Source organism: Anas acuta, chromosome 14 (genome assembly GCF_963932015.1).
Source record: "Anas acuta chromosome 14, bAnaAcu1.1, whole genome shotgun sequence".
NCBI classification, from domain to species: domain Eukaryota; kingdom Metazoa; phylum Chordata; class Aves; order Anseriformes; family Anatidae; genus Anas; species Anas acuta.
Genome location: NC_088992.1, coordinates 3,849,971 through 3,868,365, shown reverse-complemented (window position 1 = coordinate 3,868,365; position 18,395 = coordinate 3,849,971). Strand labels below are relative to the sequence as shown.

At 41.7% G+C, this 18,395-nt stretch overlaps 2 protein-coding genes across 4 annotated transcripts in view; one reads left to right on the top strand and one right to left on the bottom strand.

Moving 5' to 3' along the window:
* The first annotated feature begins 2,209 nt into the window (after positions 1-2,209).
* SMIM32 (small integral membrane protein 32) lies at positions 2,210-10,592 on the top strand. The gene has a single exon (XM_068698612.1). It carries the CDS (start codon positions 3,325-3,327, stop codon positions 3,643-3,645), a length of 321 nt encoding a protein of 106 aa, XP_068554713.1. The 5' UTR covers positions 2,210-3,324; the 3' UTR covers positions 3,646-10,592.
* A 3,893-nt stretch (positions 10,593-14,485) lies between these two features.
* Positions 14,486-18,395, bottom strand: part of SMAD5 (SMAD family member 5) — a 29,546-nt gene continuing 25,636 nt past the window's right edge. For all 3 annotated transcript variants that reach the window (XM_068698608.1, XM_068698610.1, XM_068698611.1), the window contains exons 6-7: positions 17,654-17,910; positions 14,486-16,413 (exon numbers count right to left, since the gene is read on the bottom strand). In XM_068698608.1, coding sequence (XP_068554709.1) covers positions 16,270-16,413; positions 17,654-17,910 — 401 coding nt within the window. In that variant the 3' untranslated portion in view covers positions 14,486-16,269. The remainder of the gene's footprint in view (positions 16,414-17,653; positions 17,911-18,395) is intronic.

Genomic DNA, 18,395 nt, shown 5'->3' with positions numbered 1-18,395 from the left:
CCAGCTTCCAGGCATACCAGGAAGCCCCAGCACTGAAGGGTTTATTGCTGCTAAACTCCAGCCACCACCAGAGCCTCGATGCGTGTCCTCACAGCATCACTTCCAGCGCACATTAAAACCTTACCAAAACAAGTCATTATCTGCTGGAAACCTTAAACAAAGAGAAATAGAAAACAAGCAACAACAACAACAAAGGTACTAAGTAAGAAGTAAGTTAATGAGGAAAAATTACAAGGAACTGAGGACTTTAAATGAGCTTCTAAATTAAGGAAAACAGAGGGAAAGGATCAACTCTTATTTTTTGCAATTAAAGTATTATTTATGGCAATTTAGTTTTTTTGAGATTAAGCCCGGATATGGTGCTGTTGAAAACACATTTGATTTACTCCCAGGGCTTCTCATCTGTTTCTCTATCAGCCTCAGACAGACAGCCAAAAAACAGGAGGAGTTTTACACACTCCAGAGCCTGCACGCACACAGGGCGCTTGTAAAACACCAGAGGATTTATTCCAGCACCGGCTGCCAGGTGCTTGGACCGTGACCATTAGCAACAGTCCTCAGCCCAAAGCGATGGCACTGGTGCTGCACGATTGCATCCTCAGGGCACAAAACAAATCTTTCAAGAGCACGAGATAACATTTTGTTGGAGCAGAAGGGAAAATATTTGGGCTCTGTGTCTGCGTGTGCAACCTGCATGCAAACAGGAGGGAAAGGGGAGGCTCAGAGCCCTCCTGGCAGTGCCACCTGCCCCTGGGAACACCTCTGGTGGCTCCCAGGAGTGTCCCCTGATGTGCCACTTATGTGCATCCATTGCAGCATTTTCCCCCGTTATTGCAGAGTTGGTACCATTTGCAGACAAGCCTTTTTAATAAACTTTGTGCTAAAGTGGAACACGTAGACTCTCCTTGCTATTTATAGCGCTCAGCCCCCAGCTGCCTTTCTGCTTTTCCTACGGACTAACAAACTCAACAAAATAAATAAGCAAAGAAAGGACGCAAAGTTTGGTTAAACTGGACAGAAGTTCAGGGAGGAAGAGGTGAGGGTGCTGGGAAGACATCCAGACCTCCAGCCATCCACGTCCCGCTGCTGCTCCAAACCTCCCTGACTGCAAGGAGACATGATAGGTAAAACAGTTGCAAACTATATTAGCTTTTTTATGACTCTGTTGACTTTTCCAGCCCCTGTGCTGGCTGCCTGCCTCTCTGTCCTGTTCTTTGAACCCATGCAGAGTAAATATGTGTAACCACGGTTGCTCTGCAGGCAGGAGAAATGTCCCCAGGAGGAGCCATGCCTCCTGCTCTGGTGTTAAACAGCCAGGGAAAAGAACCTGGGCTCTTTGGAGAGCAGCATGTGGGAGTCAGCTCACTTTGGCTGAAAAGAGGAAAAAAATGAAAAAATAAAATAAAATAAAATAATAAAATAAAATAAAATAAAATAAAATAAAATAAAATAAAATAAAATAAAATAAAATAAAATAAAATAAAATAAAATAAAATAAAATAAAATAAATAATCAGCAGAAACTGTAGAGGAACATCTCCATTTGAATTCAATTCTTGACCCAAGGCTTGGAGGCAAACACACGGGTAGTGGCAGGTCCAGGAGCAGAAGGATGTGGGCATGAGGCCACAGGGACACGGGAGCCACCCCCTGCCTCAGAGACAGGCTGGAAGTCTACAGGGCTCCCCCAGGCACTCACAGCTTGTCAGAAAGTCAGGAAGATGCTGCACAAGGCCTTGAGGAGCTCTGCCTTCGAGCAGAGACTTTGTTTTCTTTGATTTAAGTCTGCTTGACCTGGGGATTTCTCCTCTTTTCATTCCCTCTCTCGTGGCGGAAACATTTATTATGCTAATTGAAATGTTTAACCTCCCTGGACCGTCAGCTGCAATGGCTCATCATAAGCAGCATTAACGTTTGCTGGGACCGGTACCCTGGGGATGGAGAGCATGTTTGACACTTTCTTTTGTCAAGTTCCCTAAGCACTCCTCTCTTCCCTGCTCCTGCCATCCCCCTTTTGCCCCCTTCCCAAGTGGGGCTGAGCTAACCCGAAGTATTAACCGGGCTTATCTGATGCACGGGAGTGAGAGTGCGAGAGGGAGCTGGCGAGCAGCCAGCAGCTAATAGCAGCATAAAAGCAATTTGATGAAAAAAAAAAAAAAAAATTAACATGCTAATTGTCAGGCTGGAGAGCGTGCTGGGGCCCAAGAGGAAAAAAAAAAAAAAAAAAAAGGAAGAAAAAAGGCATTTTCTATCTATGCCAGAGAGAGCAATTTTAACAATAGAGGTCTGAAGAAGAAAGAGATTTTGAAGCAATTTTCTTTCTGTCCCATCCTCTGTTACCCTCCCCCAGCTCAGAACCTCTCAGCAGAGCCCCCGGGCTCTCGCAAGGCTTTATCGGCGGATCTCTTCCCTTAGCATCATGTCACTGCCAGACACGGCGGACTTCAGAGCCCGCCGGCACCCCCGTGCAATTCCTCCCTTCCCCCGGTAGCAAGTGACGCCGCAGCGGAGCCTCTGTCGGGAGGAAAAGTCCCGTTTGACACAATTCTGCACAGTCCCACTTCGCAGCGCTGTGAGGCAAGGGCAGAGAAGAGGTTTCCAAACTGCTCCCCTCCAATTTCTGGGGAGGCTTTTTGCTCTTTCTTTTTTAAACAAAGGGACCTTGGTCTTGGATTATTATTATTTTTTTAATTTATTTTTATTTTTTGTCTCTCAAAGCAGCCAAAAGGAATGCCTGGAAGGCTAAAGCAGCAAGCCTAGCCTCTGAACGTTGGCTACCTGGTGTGCCGCTAACTGGGATTAAGAAAGTCCACCAATGCTTCCCAGCACCGGGATTTCAGCAGCGAGGAGGATCCCGGGGGAGAAAGCGGCGACTGTGAACCCAGCGGGATGCCAAAGCGGCAGCTGCCTCTCTCTGCAGATCCCATTTAACCCCGGATTTGTGTGCATCCCACTTCAGAAAAGCACCTGGAAGCCCGCCGTGCCTGCCCTTTGACCGAGAGCGAGCGGCGCCCACCAAAGCCCCGCTGCCCCCCGAGCGCTCCCATGCACGCCCCACGGCCCCGGAGCCCCCACGCTGCAGGACTGAGGTACCCGCACCGGTTTTCCTTCCTAGCCGGGGATGAATGCTGTAACTAGGAGCCACGGAGATTTAAAAGAAACTCCCTAAGCCGTGCGAGGGAATTAATTTGCTTTTGCTCCTAGACAAAATGCGGCTCGCTCCCAGCCTTTTACGAGCAGCAGTGTTATTCCCTTCCTATGCCAAAGAGTGACCGTGTGTGCTCTCCTTCTTTACTTCTGCCGTGGAGGAAATTTAAGCAAGAACATGTATAGTGAATTGCTAAATTCAACCAGTGCCACCGAAGCTCACCTCATCATTCAGACCAACACGCCCTACCTAAGCAGCACCCAGAGACCCGTGAGCTCCTCGGCGCTGTACATGTCGACAGCCAGGGTGTTAAAAGAAGGGGAAATAAATAAGCCCGACCTGGTGACTTACATCATTCTGTTTTTCTTTCTGCTCTTGACTGTGACGCTCATTGTGCTCTTCATAAACTGCCAGCTGAAAAATTCTTTTTTTGCTACTCTTCCTTACGACAGATCCCTCCGAGAAGCAAGGAGCCCGTGGAGGACACAAGCTGTCTGACACGAGAGAGAAACAATGTCTTACCACAGTAGCAGGAACCAGAAACCCTGTGCAATAAGACATTTATTTTTTATTTTTTTTTTCCATATGTCAGTGAGCGGATTCAACCCTCTTTAAAATAATAGGCTGCATCGCAGGGAAAGATTGCTGAAAAAAATGCCGTATGTAAATCAGAATAGCTGTAAATAAAAAGCTCTACTATGAACTAAAGAGGTGATGCTTTAGCAAATTTATATGGTTTCATGATTAAAAAAAAAATAATAAATTGCCCCTCGATTCCAGTTTAAGCTCTATATGTATGCAAATGTCATCATCACCCCATTCAGTGCCCATACAAGGATATTTGCATTAACAACAATCCCTGATTTGTGCATCTGGTGGAGCTTGTTACCCACGTTTATGAAGCCATAGCATTGAATGTAAAACACGGTGTATTTACCTAACGGCTCCACACCGAGCATGAGAGTTTACTTTCCAGACCTGTTTCTCTCAACTGCTTCTGAAAATGTTTGGTAATGTAATGGGAGTCATGCCTGGCAGCGGGAGAAAACTAAAAAGGTTTATTTAGGTTTTTGAGCTTGATTCTGCTGAGGGTGGTTTTTTGATGTTTTACTGCATCTTCAAAGAGGTTTTAAGTTACTACCAGTTATGTGAACCACTAAATAAATATCTAGGTAACTTGTTTTCAACTTTCTTAAGCTACAAAGGAAATTATTCACCACGGCACGAAACCAGAAAAAATCAGGATGGAGAGAAGGAAGGAGAGAAAATAAACATCATTAATCGTATGTAAACTAATGAAAGGAGAGAACAGAGTGCTCTGAGTTCAGTACAAAAAGCAGATAACTTCTGAAACCACAAAGCAGTTTTATAGGAGCAGTTGCTTTCGTGCATGGTATCTCCACTCCTTGCTCTTTCTAAAAGTCTACAACAATTAAAATCATGCTTTATCAGTAGGGCAACAGCATGATTGATTCAACATTCGTTACTGGTAACACACTGTTTTAGATTAATTAGCAATCTGGTTTTCTACTAAAAGCTCTACTTCTGCTTCACCCTGTTAGCAGACGTGATATTTTATAGATGACATTTTTTAATAAACTTGCACTTACAGTGCCATGCAGCACGAATCCCAGAACAGTATTCATGTTTCCCACAGTGGGCAAAGGGCTTTTCAAAAAATAAAATAAAACAAAACCGCAGTGTCTCGACATATGGCTGAATTGCAGATAGCCAGAAACTCTCTTAAAATAATTTTTTACTCCATTTTTTTTCTAGTGAATCACCTATCAAAAGAAAGGAGTTCAGGCGGTGTTAGAAGCTGTGCCCCTCAATACATTGTTATCATGCAGAATACAGCAGAAGTGCTGTGTGTACATATGTACATAATGTATGTAATCCAAATGAGATTGTACAGTGCAATTATACAGACAGACAGGCTTCACTCACATACAAAATGCGGATACCTGGGAGTCTGTTTGTAAACTCTTTTACACGGAAAGAAATTGCACAGTTGGTATACTTCCATGTCATTGTCTTGGTTACCATGTTTTATGATGCTCAAAAAAGTTAGTCTACTCTACAGCAGGCTTAAATATTTTATTCCTTGACAGGTGGCTGATTTTAATCTCATCTGAACCAAACTTAACTGGTGTAATTCCAAATAATTACTCTAATGTTGAAAGAGAGAATAAATTTGAGTGTGTTTATCTCAGCCCATTTTGAATAAATTGAGTTTTTATCAAATCAGGCATTTTCTTATTTATTTTTAAGTAATGACAGCTTGTTTTCAGCCACCAGCCATAATGAGCTTGGTCTAAGAATTTCTGCTGGCATAAGCCTCAGAACCTGATGAAGCACATGTTGCATTGCACCATAGAGTACTTTTACTAAAATGTTCTAGAACCAGAATAATCCCATCCCCACCCACCCCCCAGCCTGATAGTTGGAGTAGCAGCCCCAGAAGAAGCTGCTGTGCTCAGGGTGCTGATGTCCTGGGCAAGCTTGTAGGTGCACAGCCTGCGGTGCTTTCCTCGATACCCAGAGCCACTGCAGAAGAAAGCTCTGCTGATGCTATTTTAACTTATGCATGAAATACACGGTAAGAAAACATCAGATATTTTCTCTTCTACCAGGTCCCAAATTCAAGCTGACCATAAAATCCACTTCCCAACCACTGGCATGCAAGGAGAGGCACCAAGTGTTTGTTCACTTATTGTTACCAGTTTATTGAGTGCACGCTACCCACAGGGTCCCTAAGGTACCCTTCAACCCGTCCCCTCGCCTTCTGCCTGTCCCATGCTTGCCCTGACCCAAACACTGCATTCACTGGGGCTTTACAGCGAGCCCCTCTTCCCCACAGGCCTTTCAAAGAAGCCTCTCCATGTCCCCGTGCTCAGCTCCTCTGCAAGGCAGACTGGAAGGCGACGAGCTCCCATGGGAATTATAAGTGACACGCCACAAGTCCAGGGCACACTGCTCTGGGAAGCAACGTGGGCCCAGGCCAGAGAGGCTCTTCCTTTTGTGTTTTGCTTCTGAGGGATCAGTGGCTCCCATAAGGCTTGGAGAGGATCCGTACCCTTCAATACCCAGCCACACGCTCTGCTGCACCAGGACCTGCGCTGACGGAGGTTGTGCCGCTTCTTCCTCTGACCAGGGAACTATTTCCACCCAGCAGAAGTGACACCTTTTGCATCTGAAGCTGCACTGCCTATAGATTATTATTCTTGTTAGTTTTCAGTCTCCTGGTTTTAACCCTTTAGCCCACGGATGGCTTTGAACCTGGTTGCCTGAGCTGGTGGCACAGACACTGAGATGCGCTCCCCACCAGACTGAGCAGACACCACCAGCACGGTACTCCCCTGCCTGAGCAACTGCTGCTGTGCCTTAAAATGCCAGCTGGGACAAGCCAGCAGGATCCATTCTTCCTGCTTTTCCTACGTGCAAAGGGGTTGGGGTGGGCATTCACCTCCTGCTCTTCCCTTTCCCCCAAGCACTAACAAGAGGTTGAGCATTTTTTTCACCATGCCTGATGGCCATCAGGGCTAACACCTGGAAAGGACTCATCAGCAGGACACACAAAGCTGTCATAAAAGCAAGGGCAACGGGCAAAGAATAAAATCTGTAAGCTAAATATTTAGTTTCCATTCAGGACGCCTCAGGTTGGTGCTGAAGCAGCGCTGTCTGCATGGCTGCACCATCCACGTGGTGTCAAACCACAGAGCCCCAGCAATTTGTAACGGCACTTGCTCTAACGAGCCTGCTTCTGGTAACATCTTAAAAAGAAATGAAGAGCCCTTATCCCTGGACACCACTTGAGAACAGGAATCACCACAATGAGGGCTACTCCACGGCTCAGCTCTCAGTAAGAGGAGGACAGAGGGAGCCTGGCACCGGCACGAAGCCGTCAGCAAACACCGAGAGCAGCGAGTAGTCAGTCACTTTGGAGTTACACCCTGCAGAGGGGTTTTCTGGCCTTCTGAGCTCACAAAGAGGAGTGTCAATGAATAACTGGGTAGGGCACAATCCCAACTGCCTGGGGACAAGCGGTCCCACTGGCTCAGCCGTGTACGTGGCAGCACAAGGCCTGACCCGATGCCAGCAGGTGGGTGCAGGAGAGTTTGGTTCCGCTCTGCTCTGACCACAGCCTGTGTTCTCCTAACCCTTCTGAAAAGCAGGAGCTTTTTCCACCTGGTATTTGGATCATTTAAAACTTCAGAGAAGAAATCAGATGGAGAAGAGGAAAGGAAGGCCCATGGGGCTGTGCTCGCCGTGCAGCAGTTTGCTCTCTTCCTAGCCTGAGCTCTCCAGGCCCCAAGCAAATACACAAACTATAAACTGAAGAAGAAAAGTTCTGTTTAAATCCATTAATCCATATAGAAAGCCTCCTGGGCAGCGAGTTACACTGCCATGTTTTTGCAAGTTCTTTTTCTCCCCTTTCTCATTTTCACCCTCCTGGCAACATCACATCCCCCCTCTGGGGCCAGGCCTTTGCCCAGGGAGCGAGCATGGTAACCCACCGAATAACCTCTGTGGACACAACCTGTTCACTCCTAATTTCCAGGACCGAGACACTAATCTCTTACAGAAAACTAAAGATTTCTTTATCCAGACTTCTTTCAGAGCAAGACTGTTCAGAGACCTGGAATCTCTCCGGTCTCAGGACACAGGGCCCTGTTTGGCTCTCAGAGAAGTTTCTGTGCTGTCTTGCATTGTCCCTAAAATTTCTCTGCTCCAGCCAAAGTCTAACTCACCCACACTGCTCCGAGCTTTCTCGAGAGGCTGATGGGTTTGCTGAGAGTCAGCTCGAGATTCAGACTTCAGAAAATGCCATTTCACAGGAATTTCACTGGATTACGCAGCACTTTTGTATTTAGTCCTGGAAATAACAGTGCTCTTTACAATAGCAGATGTACGACTTCAAAAAAAGAAGGGGAAAAGCTTGTTTGTACAGAAGAAAACACACCTGTCCTTAGAACAAAAGAGCTGTCAATTTTAAAAGTTTTTCTTTTTTAATGTTTTATGGAAAAAAGGAGGAGACAGCAGTTACCTGCCTTTTTTTTTTTTTTTTTTTTTTTTTTTTTTTACAGAACTGATCAAGCAGGGATCAGCTACTCTGCACCTACAGCTGCTCTGCCTTATCAGCAGTTTCCCCATCACATACATTGAAGGGAAACACTGGGGCTAGCGAACAAAATACGTTGGATATAGGAGAACTGAACATTGCACTTCTCATACGATTTATTTTTTTTTTAATAGATTTGTCTTCACTTCTTGTGATACAACGAATACTTTAGCGTCCTAGAGCAGAGATGTTGGTGCAGAACTGCCTGCTGCAGGACTGCCCAGCCACCAGCTCTAGATCTGGTGTAACCATCTCACCCAGAAAACAGGATGCAGGACAGCTGCGATGCTGCTTTCTTGCCTTTAGAAGAGCAGCTGATTATCAACACAGCACAAATGTAAGGTAGCAGGGAAAAAAAGAAAAGTTTGGTGCCTGGCACACTTTGCTGGGCTCTGGATTTCCTGCCTCCGTTTTTTTTTAATGAACTTTTAGATTTTATTTATTTACTTGATCATTTCAGTTTCAATGTTATGCTCTGGCTAGAGCTGCAGTATTTTCCTTTTAAGCGGACCCCGGATACCCCACAGCAGCATTTACCAGCCAGCACCACTGCAGCCTCAGACACACCTTGGGAAGCGGAGAACTTGAGGACTCAGAGGACTGCAAGCCAGACCTGCCCTTGTACTCGCACCCAACTAGAGCCTAAAAAATGTTGTTTACAGAAGTATTCGTACAGCACACTTGACCAGGTGGCCCTATAAGGCAGTTAACAAGAACAATATATTCAAAAAGAATTTGACGCAAACTGCCTGGAAATTGTAAAATGCTGCAGCACCCATCACATGGGCATTTTATGCATTTGCACTTGGGCCAAGTTTTCTTTCATTAAGGCTTGCTCCCTATTTTTAAATGCAAAAGCACCACGAGAAGGCAATCAGCTGAGGCTTCTTTCTTACCAGTGATCTTCAGGTCTAGTCCTTACGTGATGGACTCCAGAAGTCTCTCAATGGTTTTAGAGGAAAATATTGATAAATACAAAAATATAGGACTGAGGAAAAACCAGCCTGTTTCAGCCTACCTGCAAAAAACAGCTGGCACATCCTCAAGGCATGATGGGCTGTTTTCCCCAGCACATCAGAAAACCTGGGCAAGCAGTAAGACTCCAAAAAAAAATCCCTCAGAGAATTAAGGTTTCCTAGGTAAGGTAAGTGGCCATGGCTCCCGTTCCCTTCATTCAGGTAGGGGAAAACACACATAAAAGAAGGAAGATGGCATTTTTATTTATGGCTAAAGGACGCTTGTTCTTTTTTATGACTTTCCAACTCCTGCAAGTCACACCTGATCTGAACAGCTGGGAGCAGCACTGAGACATTAGTGCTCAGAGTGTATGTTGGTGGATTTAGTGATGGCTTCACACTGTGAGGATTAATAATTTCCCAAATTTTAGTTTCCATTTTGAAATCTGCTGTTCCTGCAGGTGATCTGTTCTGGAGACAGATACAAGTCCGATGACATAAGTCTCTTACCTCCAACTCCATAACATGTGCGTGTCGGCTGCATTTTTCAGCCCAGGTTAAGCCGTGTGCCAGCACACAGCTTCCTTCTGCGTTGCTATTACACTTGCCAGTGGCTGGAGTGCGAACCCAGAGCACAGAGCTAGAGCCAACCATCTTCACTACATCTGTATAAAAATGCACAGGATGACATTTCTTTACTTTGAAGTTTCTATACCCAAAACTTCAGGGGAATGATTACTTCTGTTGAATGTCATTAACCCAAACTGCTAATGCTGGCTGCCTACCAAACACGGGTCAGCACAAACTAACTCTCTTGCCAATACTCATCAAGCAGTAAGATGATGCAGTATCTAAAAACGTATATTTAACCGAGGGGCTGATAATTTACAGGTACTTTGGGATTGCTACAAATGCCTTAGTGCACACAGAAGATAGCTGGCTCTACATCCCAAGTCAGAAGATTAGCTGTTTAAGAATTTAGGATTGGAGCCAGTGCCATCAGCGAGCATGGTCCAATGATTTTTTTATTATTTTTTATTTTTTTTAATGTTGGCAGTATTTGGAAAGCACACCAGGTATACACAGTGGAGCTTTCTAGTAACAGCAGGTGGAACAGATTCTGCTCCGACTCGTCTCACCCCTTGTCACATCATCAGCTGTCACAGCACACAACCAAACACACCTCCTTCCCCCTCCAGCCCCCAGCTCACTAGTGTGCAGTGCAAAATTCAGTGACACAGGCATGGAATCAAAGAGGTGAGCTCCCTAGGCAAAATTCATTGATTTCCTGTTATTTAGCTTCGGTGTAAAAACTTTCTGAATGCTGATCGAGCAGGAGGAAAGTAAATATTCTGTAAATATGTGTCAATTGAATTTAGAAGTCATTGGAATCAGCATTTCCACAATGCCAAGTGCTCACTTCAGGAAAGCCGCCTGGAACATCCCCCATGTTCTGTGCACTGACTCCAGACCATCACCAGCATCCTGCTGGGTGGATCCACACACAGACAGGACCAATCCTAGAATATCTCATTTCCCAATTTTTCCTAAATTCCTTGGAACAGCTTTTCTGTGTAAGTAGAATTTCTTGGGAGGGAGTCAGGGAAGGCAGAGGGCACTGCACTAGACAGGGCAGGCAGATCTCTCCTGGCACAACACATAGGCCACCCGACATCTCATTACTGTAAACGCCAGTTGCATGTTTGCTTTGCTCTGCACACAGAGAACAGAAGCGGCCTCTGACTCACTTAACACACACCGCAGGTTGGGGTGGGGTGGGTGAGGTGGAGTTTGCCCAAAGCTTTTTCTTTTCTAAAAAATAGTTTAAAAAACACCCAAAGAAAACAATAATCAGTTTCTGAGATTACTTTGGCTAGCTCCTCACAAGGATGTAACCATCAACTGTTAAAATACTTCTAAATTTCCCAGAGTAATAGGATTAACTTAACCTCTTAAATTCTATTAAATAATGTTTTAAAGCTATTAATAGCCTTTTTTTTTTTCTTACTTTATAGAAAGCTATTAATACAGATCCACGTCAAGTTTCTGGAAAACCAACAAGCCACTGCAATGTGTAATTCAAGAAGTTACTAACCTGCAAAAAAGCCTCTATCATCTGAGCAGCACTATCACCGTAAATCTTTTGTCTACTTTTCATGGCCATTATTCTCTTGGAAGAACATCAAAGCAGTATGAGGAGGGAAAAAAAAAATTCCCCTTTCTCCCTTGCATCTCCCAATCTCAGTGCGAGTCTTTTCTACCTGATTGGGTGCTTCTTAGTACGCTGCAATTGCACATTCACAGGAGATCCAAACTAAAATAAACCATTATTAAATAAACTATTATTGAGAATACTGAGGACTTTGTGTAGTGTATCTGGAAGGTGGTGGTCTGCTAGCAAAAAGAATCAGTACTGGTTTTGATTTGTCCTTTCTGTAGATCTTACACGGAGTGGCAGATTCCTGTGGAATTGGGGTTCAGTATTTTTGCACTCATTCTACTAAAAAGGGGACTTCTTTTGATTCACGCACGCCCTCAATTACTATTTCATCCTCTGTTTCTGTAGTATCTTGATAAACAAGAGAAATGCTTTCTTCTCCTCAGTCTTCAAAAGTTAGTCTAATACACAGTAACATAAAGTTTGCTAAAATGCTCCTAAATTTCTGTTTTATTGGAACAAGACTTGAATTTCAGGAGATATTCACACAGCTTTCTTTTCAATTACTATTGGTCATCAGTCTAAAGCAACTCAGACATGATGAGTGGCTGTTTAAAAAGGTTATGGCCAGCCACAATGGTAGAAAAAAAGAAATTATCCACCCCAAAACACACTAATCAGAACATTACTTACAGATACACATCGTTGTACTACTGATGCAACTATTTTTTAAAAGTATCAGCAACTGAATATAATTCCTGCAATCAGAATTTTTGGCTGGCTGATGTTTCTGAGAGAACTGCAGCAAAAAGCTATAGAAAAACATTTTTATAATTACAACATCACATTTGTATGAGGAGGAACACGTACATGGTAAGGCATCAGCAGTGAGTTGCAAGAACTCAATATAAGGCAACCGTTGTAAATAAGTATTTCAACCCATACTGAGATACAGATAAAGGAAATCAGAAAAATCTGCAATTTTTTTTTTGTTTGTTTATTGAAATATGAGCAGCAGTATGCAAAAAAATATCTTTAAAACATAACATAGCAAAAACTAGTAATTTTAAAATTAACAAAATAAAAAGATGTTTAGAGTTAAATGAAAAACTCATTGCTAGAACTGTGTTTCCTACAATGTAAACAAAAGCATAAGGGTTATGCTTGCAACAAACACAGAAGCAGGTTTATGGAGCAGCACAATAAAGCAAATTTATGTTGTAATCTGATGGTTTGGTCTATTGATTTCAATTCAGAATGGGTTTCCTTCCTAAACAGAAACGTCACAACTACAAGAAGTTAGTCACATTTTTGTCTTTTGAAGCAAAACATTTAGCAAATGTTTTGTTGGTTTCTCTAAAGACCATCACTAGCAACACTTTGGGCAACTCAAACAATACACTGGAAAAAAAAAATATTTTAAACTAAGGAAAAAGCTTGACACATTTCAGTGTTTGTCTAGACTTCCACTACAAGAGTAGCTGTCCAAGAACTGACAGCTTTCACACTGTAATACTGTGGGGAAAAAAAAAAAAAAAAAAGTCATAGCTTCAGGCAAAAACCAGAAGAATTCCAATATTTTAAACAGTTCCACACTGCATTGTGATGTGTAGGCTGTTTCATCACTGTTTTGACTAACGGGCTGTTTTGTTAGGCTTCTCTCTCATCGGTCAGCCATACTCAAAGTTTTATTTTGGTTTCCTTTGGTCCTATAGATTTTACAACCCAATGTTAACTTTTCGTGTATAACTATGTCATGCCTAACGCAATTAAATGAACGTAATACTTACACAAGGTGCTGGACTGACTACCAGCAAGACTGATGTTCTTAGAGAAGGAATATCCAAGCTACTATCTTATCTTAGTGACTATAAAAGCAAACCCAGAAGACCTCAGCATATGCCTGGTTCAGGCTCTTTACTGGTATTGCCAAAGCTGTTAATTAATGCTGTGGTTGGTTGTAAAGTAGAAACATGCCCCAAAAGGAGAAAATACTTACACTTACAAAAGCCAAAACATTTTCACTGAAGAGTAACGTTCAGTCTAAGCTGGGCTATACTGGAAAGGCTCCATCTTCACTACCACACTACTGGCTGATTCGATTTCTCCATCCCTCCATCTAGGATAAGTGACATACACGAGCATGCTGCAACAGAAGCAGCAACTCTGCTACCACGACACTTGAAACATAATTAGCGTCACACAGTTCTCATCCAACCCATCCATGCACTGACACCTGAATTTTGTATCAGCAGCACAGATAAACTAAGCAGGATTAGGACCACCATGAACCAGTAGTGCACACGTTTGCTAAGAAGCTGTCAAAAAAGTCCTACTTAAAAGGAACAGAGAAGCAGAATATAGGCAAATCTTACTTGGTCTGCTCTTGCAAGCCTGCCCTGGCAAAATCAGCAGCCACAAGGATATCCCCAGCACTGCATATATCACAGATCAAGAATATGTACACAAGCACAGAAATGCCAGAGTACTTTAGCACTTAATGACAGCATTAGAAGTGGGTTAACTAGAGAGTATTGCAGAAATTATGGTTCACTGCATGGGTAGCCAATCTAACCACAACACTAGCACTAAGCAGCAGCTCTGACTCACCAACTCCCACTTCAGCACCCATTCTTGAGTCATTTAGTTGGCCACATCCAAACAAGTGAACAGAGATGAAGCCAGGTGAAAAACATTATGGATAAAGCAAGATCTTGTACCTACAACTGAGATCTTTCCTTAATCCAACGTGCCATGACATTTATTATAAAAGCTAATCCAGAAAAAAAAATAAATCTGTAGTGTCAAATATACATATTCAGCAACTTGACAAAAGCCGGGTATGGGGAGTGGAAAATGCAAGTATGATCCTGTGGCCAACTGACTTTGCATCTTATTCAATCAGCAGAACCATCTGTGGGTTGCAATCCCGAAGAATGAAAGAGAAGGCCCCAAAGATGAGTGGCAAACATTGATTTTTTTTCCCCTTCTCCTGAAGATGCACTTGTTTGTTTTTAAACACACTGGAGAAACTGGTTTAAAAAAAAAAAAAAAAAAAGAGCAAAACACCAAGTAATATAGAAATTCCTGTACAAGAGAACATTAGGGTTCTGCAGAAGTGTTACAGTTTATCTTTATTCCTTTAAGGCATTTCATAAGAAACATTTTAATGACACGTAAACAACTTTATTCCTTTAAGATGATCTGTTACTTAGGTACCATATGATATGATTTCCACATTTGAGCAGAAACTGTCATTCAACAGAAGACAAAAGAACTTGTGTAAGCAACTGATGTCTCAGGATTGCAGTAGTTAACTGCAATGCACCTTTTAGTGAGTATTTGCATTTTTGAAGTTTTTAGTCTCTCCCCCAAATACTGAACTCTCTCCTGAAGTGGAGTTACGGAAAGAGTAAAAAAGAAAATGAGTTCTGCATGCAAAGGCACTTTGTACATAATTAACTTCTAATTCTCTTAGAATGTTTCTTTCAACCTCATTTTTTGTTAATTATTTAAAAGGGGAAAACTATGCATGTGTTACTTAACTGATTTCTTTTAGTGTTTAGTACAGTGTTTAAATTGAGTAATACAACAGTACAGGCAACAGGATTCCTTACATGACAGAGAAATTTCATCATCGTATTAATGCAGTCCTTGAATTCCATAAAGCTGCCAATTACAGTTTTGAGTCTTCTGACTGAACACCTGCCTTTAAGGTCAGGCTCAAGACCACTTTTCATGTAGGCTACAAAGAAGTGATTACTTTTGGTCATTACCAACAGGTCTGTATTAAATTATATGATCTGGAAGTAAAAGCTTCTGCATTCAGTTACTAATTTGCTAAGCCACTCACAGTCTTCAAAGAGACTCAAACTCATACTGAAAGTGAATTAAATAGTGTAATCACTAATACTGCATAATGTCTACCAAGAGATTAAAAAGCTTAACACAGATCAATTCCAGACAGGTAAAATAAACAGCTAGAACACCGAAAAGAAAACAAAAAACTTATTCCTTCGAAAAAGTAGTAAGCATTTACAAATTGTAGTGTTTATGTTAAAATAGAGAAAGGTACCTAAAAAGAAATAGGCCTTGGCAACCACATCCAAACGGCATGAGTGTAAATCAAAGCAAAACAAGAATTACTACTCCAGAAAAGTGCAAGATGTTTATCTTGTATCAATTACTATTTAAAATGGTGGTTAAAAGCAATATTACAAAACTGAAGTGGGAAAAGGCTAAGAACTGCTACTCTGCATTAATATACAGTGTGTTTACAACAGCATTTTCCAATAGACAAGTGTTTTTACACCACTCCAATATTTGTAAAAAGTATATTTCATGTGTACACTTAAAAAAAATCATTGTTCAATCTGAGGCAAATTAGCCATTATAGTCTAATTTGGCTTATGACAGATGTCAACCTTAATTTGTTAAGCAACTACACTAAAAATACAGCTTGCAAGCTGGAGCTGCACATGTTCAAACAGTTTTATAAACGTTTAAAAAAAATCCCAAACTATGATATGTATTTATTTTTCTGAAGTCAGTCTTCATAATTCTTGTCCCTACAGGACAAAAAGAAAAAAAAATTTCCAGTTAAGACATATGCCTGTTTAAGTTCTACTCCAAGTAGGGGAAAAGTGTTCTGAATTTTTCAATAGACTTTTTTCCCTTAGGGCTCAACTGTCACTTAAGCATCACAAGAACAAATTGAAATGTAAAACTGATCAGCTATACACAATGGAATTGGTCACAACGGGATTTAAAAAAAAAAGTTAAACCATAAGATCCATTCTCCATACAGCTCACAGTATCCATACTGGAAGTTTCTCTAGAGTTGGAGCAAGTTCACTAAAAATAATGCTGAAGATAGAATTTCAGCACTATGAAACAGATGAGATGGGATTAAGAGGAGAACCCATTTGTGTAAGTACTTTATCCAGCCACTGGAGGGGCCCATGAAGATGAATTTCTATCCAGCATGGGGTGCTCGTGACATCTTGTCGATGATATTCAGCTCCCCAGCCCTATAAAAATGAACAAAATATTATAAATCAAGTTGAGAATATACTCACATTTTGAAATAACTGTACTAACAAGCACTAGAAAGTAATCTATGATATATATCTGAAGGTAATTCACAATCTAGCAACAAATCTTATCATCTATAGATAAGAAAAAAAACTCAGGTTTGGAAGGAGTGGTAGGGAGGCTGTGCTCAGAAGCCATAATCAAGTCTCCTCTGCAAGACCTGGAGTCATTATGTGAGCTCCAGAGGGACTCCTAGGTATAGCTGCATCTCTTTTCTGTTTCTCCCTCCTGCTCCCTGTCCTCCACACTCTCAAACTGAACACTGTTCATCACCATTGGCAAAACAAACAATTGAAGATTTTGAGAAACGTGTCTCATCCTGTGCTTATGCAGTATTTAACTACCTGGAGTTCATTTGGGTTTGTAGGCAGCACTATGACATGTATCTAAAGAGCAGGACAGGGTATAACGTATATAATGGTATATCTGGTTAACCTGAAGGAACCAGGAGCCCTACCATATTTACTAACTCAGGCCAAATAGCAAGTGCAATGGGTACAAAAAGATCCTTGAGGCAAGATCCACAGAATTCCATTGGTTTTAACGTGTCAATTTATAAATGGAACAAAGATTTCCTGCTTCATTTCATTTTAACCTTGAATACTTCGTATCAAGCTTTCTTTTTGGACACAGTGTGACAAAAACTGGAGGGACAATCAATTTTGAGGAAACACTACTGTGAGAATAACAGGACAGTTTGATTTCTTGGATTTAAATTATTTTATTTCCATATTAACAAACAATTATATAACTGTATTTAAATTTTTAAACTATTTGAAGGAGTTGCACAATTTTATTCAATCACTTACGCTCCTCTCTACTCACATTCTTGTAATGCTCTTGTAGTTTATTTTGCTCAGATTCAGAGCACTAGCTCAAATCTCCTTTAGTAACTTTAGAGTAACTACAATGATTAAAACCCTGTCCAGAATACTTAGAGTAACTGAATACACAGCCAATGTTCAACAGGCAAACTGTGCTTTTCTTTTCAGGCACCAGTACCCTAATTTCCTTCATTTCTCCCTCCTAAGTCAGCATTTTCAACATATTTTAAAATTAAAAATAAGCAAATCAGGTTCAGAACTGCTTTGCTACATCGCTATGGTGCTATTGTAAATTACTGCTGAGTACCCAAATTCACAATAAGTTTAAGTACCCCCAAAATAATTTCTTTACCTTCACAAAACTCATTCGAATGGTGCACATTTTGGTGAGTTCATATACTGCTTCAAATCCGTGGTTGACAGACTGAGCTAAAAGCTGAGCAAATTCCTGATTGTTAAAAATTTTCAGACTGCATCCACTAGGAATCTTGCACACAGTTGTTGGATGAAAGCCGTGGTGGTAGTTGCAGTTCCTGCTCTGTACAAATATGCTGCTATCACTTAAACACTCAGCATAGACTTCCCCACCAACATAGTAGAGATGAACACCTTGAACAAAAAGAGAAAAATGTTTCAACTTTTCTTTTTCAAAATAAAAAATAGAGTACTTAATCCCCTTGAAATCAGAGACAACTACGTAAATTTTCTGTTCAACAAGCTTTTTGAAAAAGCTGTTTTGTCCCAACCGTCTTATGCCCAGTGTAACACATTTCCATTTCAAAATACAACAGGCTTCATTACACATCAACCACTAGATGTCCTTCTCTCGTCAACTACAGAACAGAACGAAAAAACTACTTCCCATGTCAACAGCTATTTCAAGCTAGTTTCCTAGAGAACTTATGCAGATTCTAAAACTGCAGTGTTAAAAAACTGTTGGCTTCCACCCATGGGAATTCCAAAGAAAATAAAAGAGTCTTCGGTGCAGGGGTAGTGATAGACATGAATGAGAAAGTACATCCCTAGTCTGCTCTGATTTTCAGCCTATTTTTTCAAGCAAAGGCAGATGTGAGTCCCATTATCTGTACAAATTA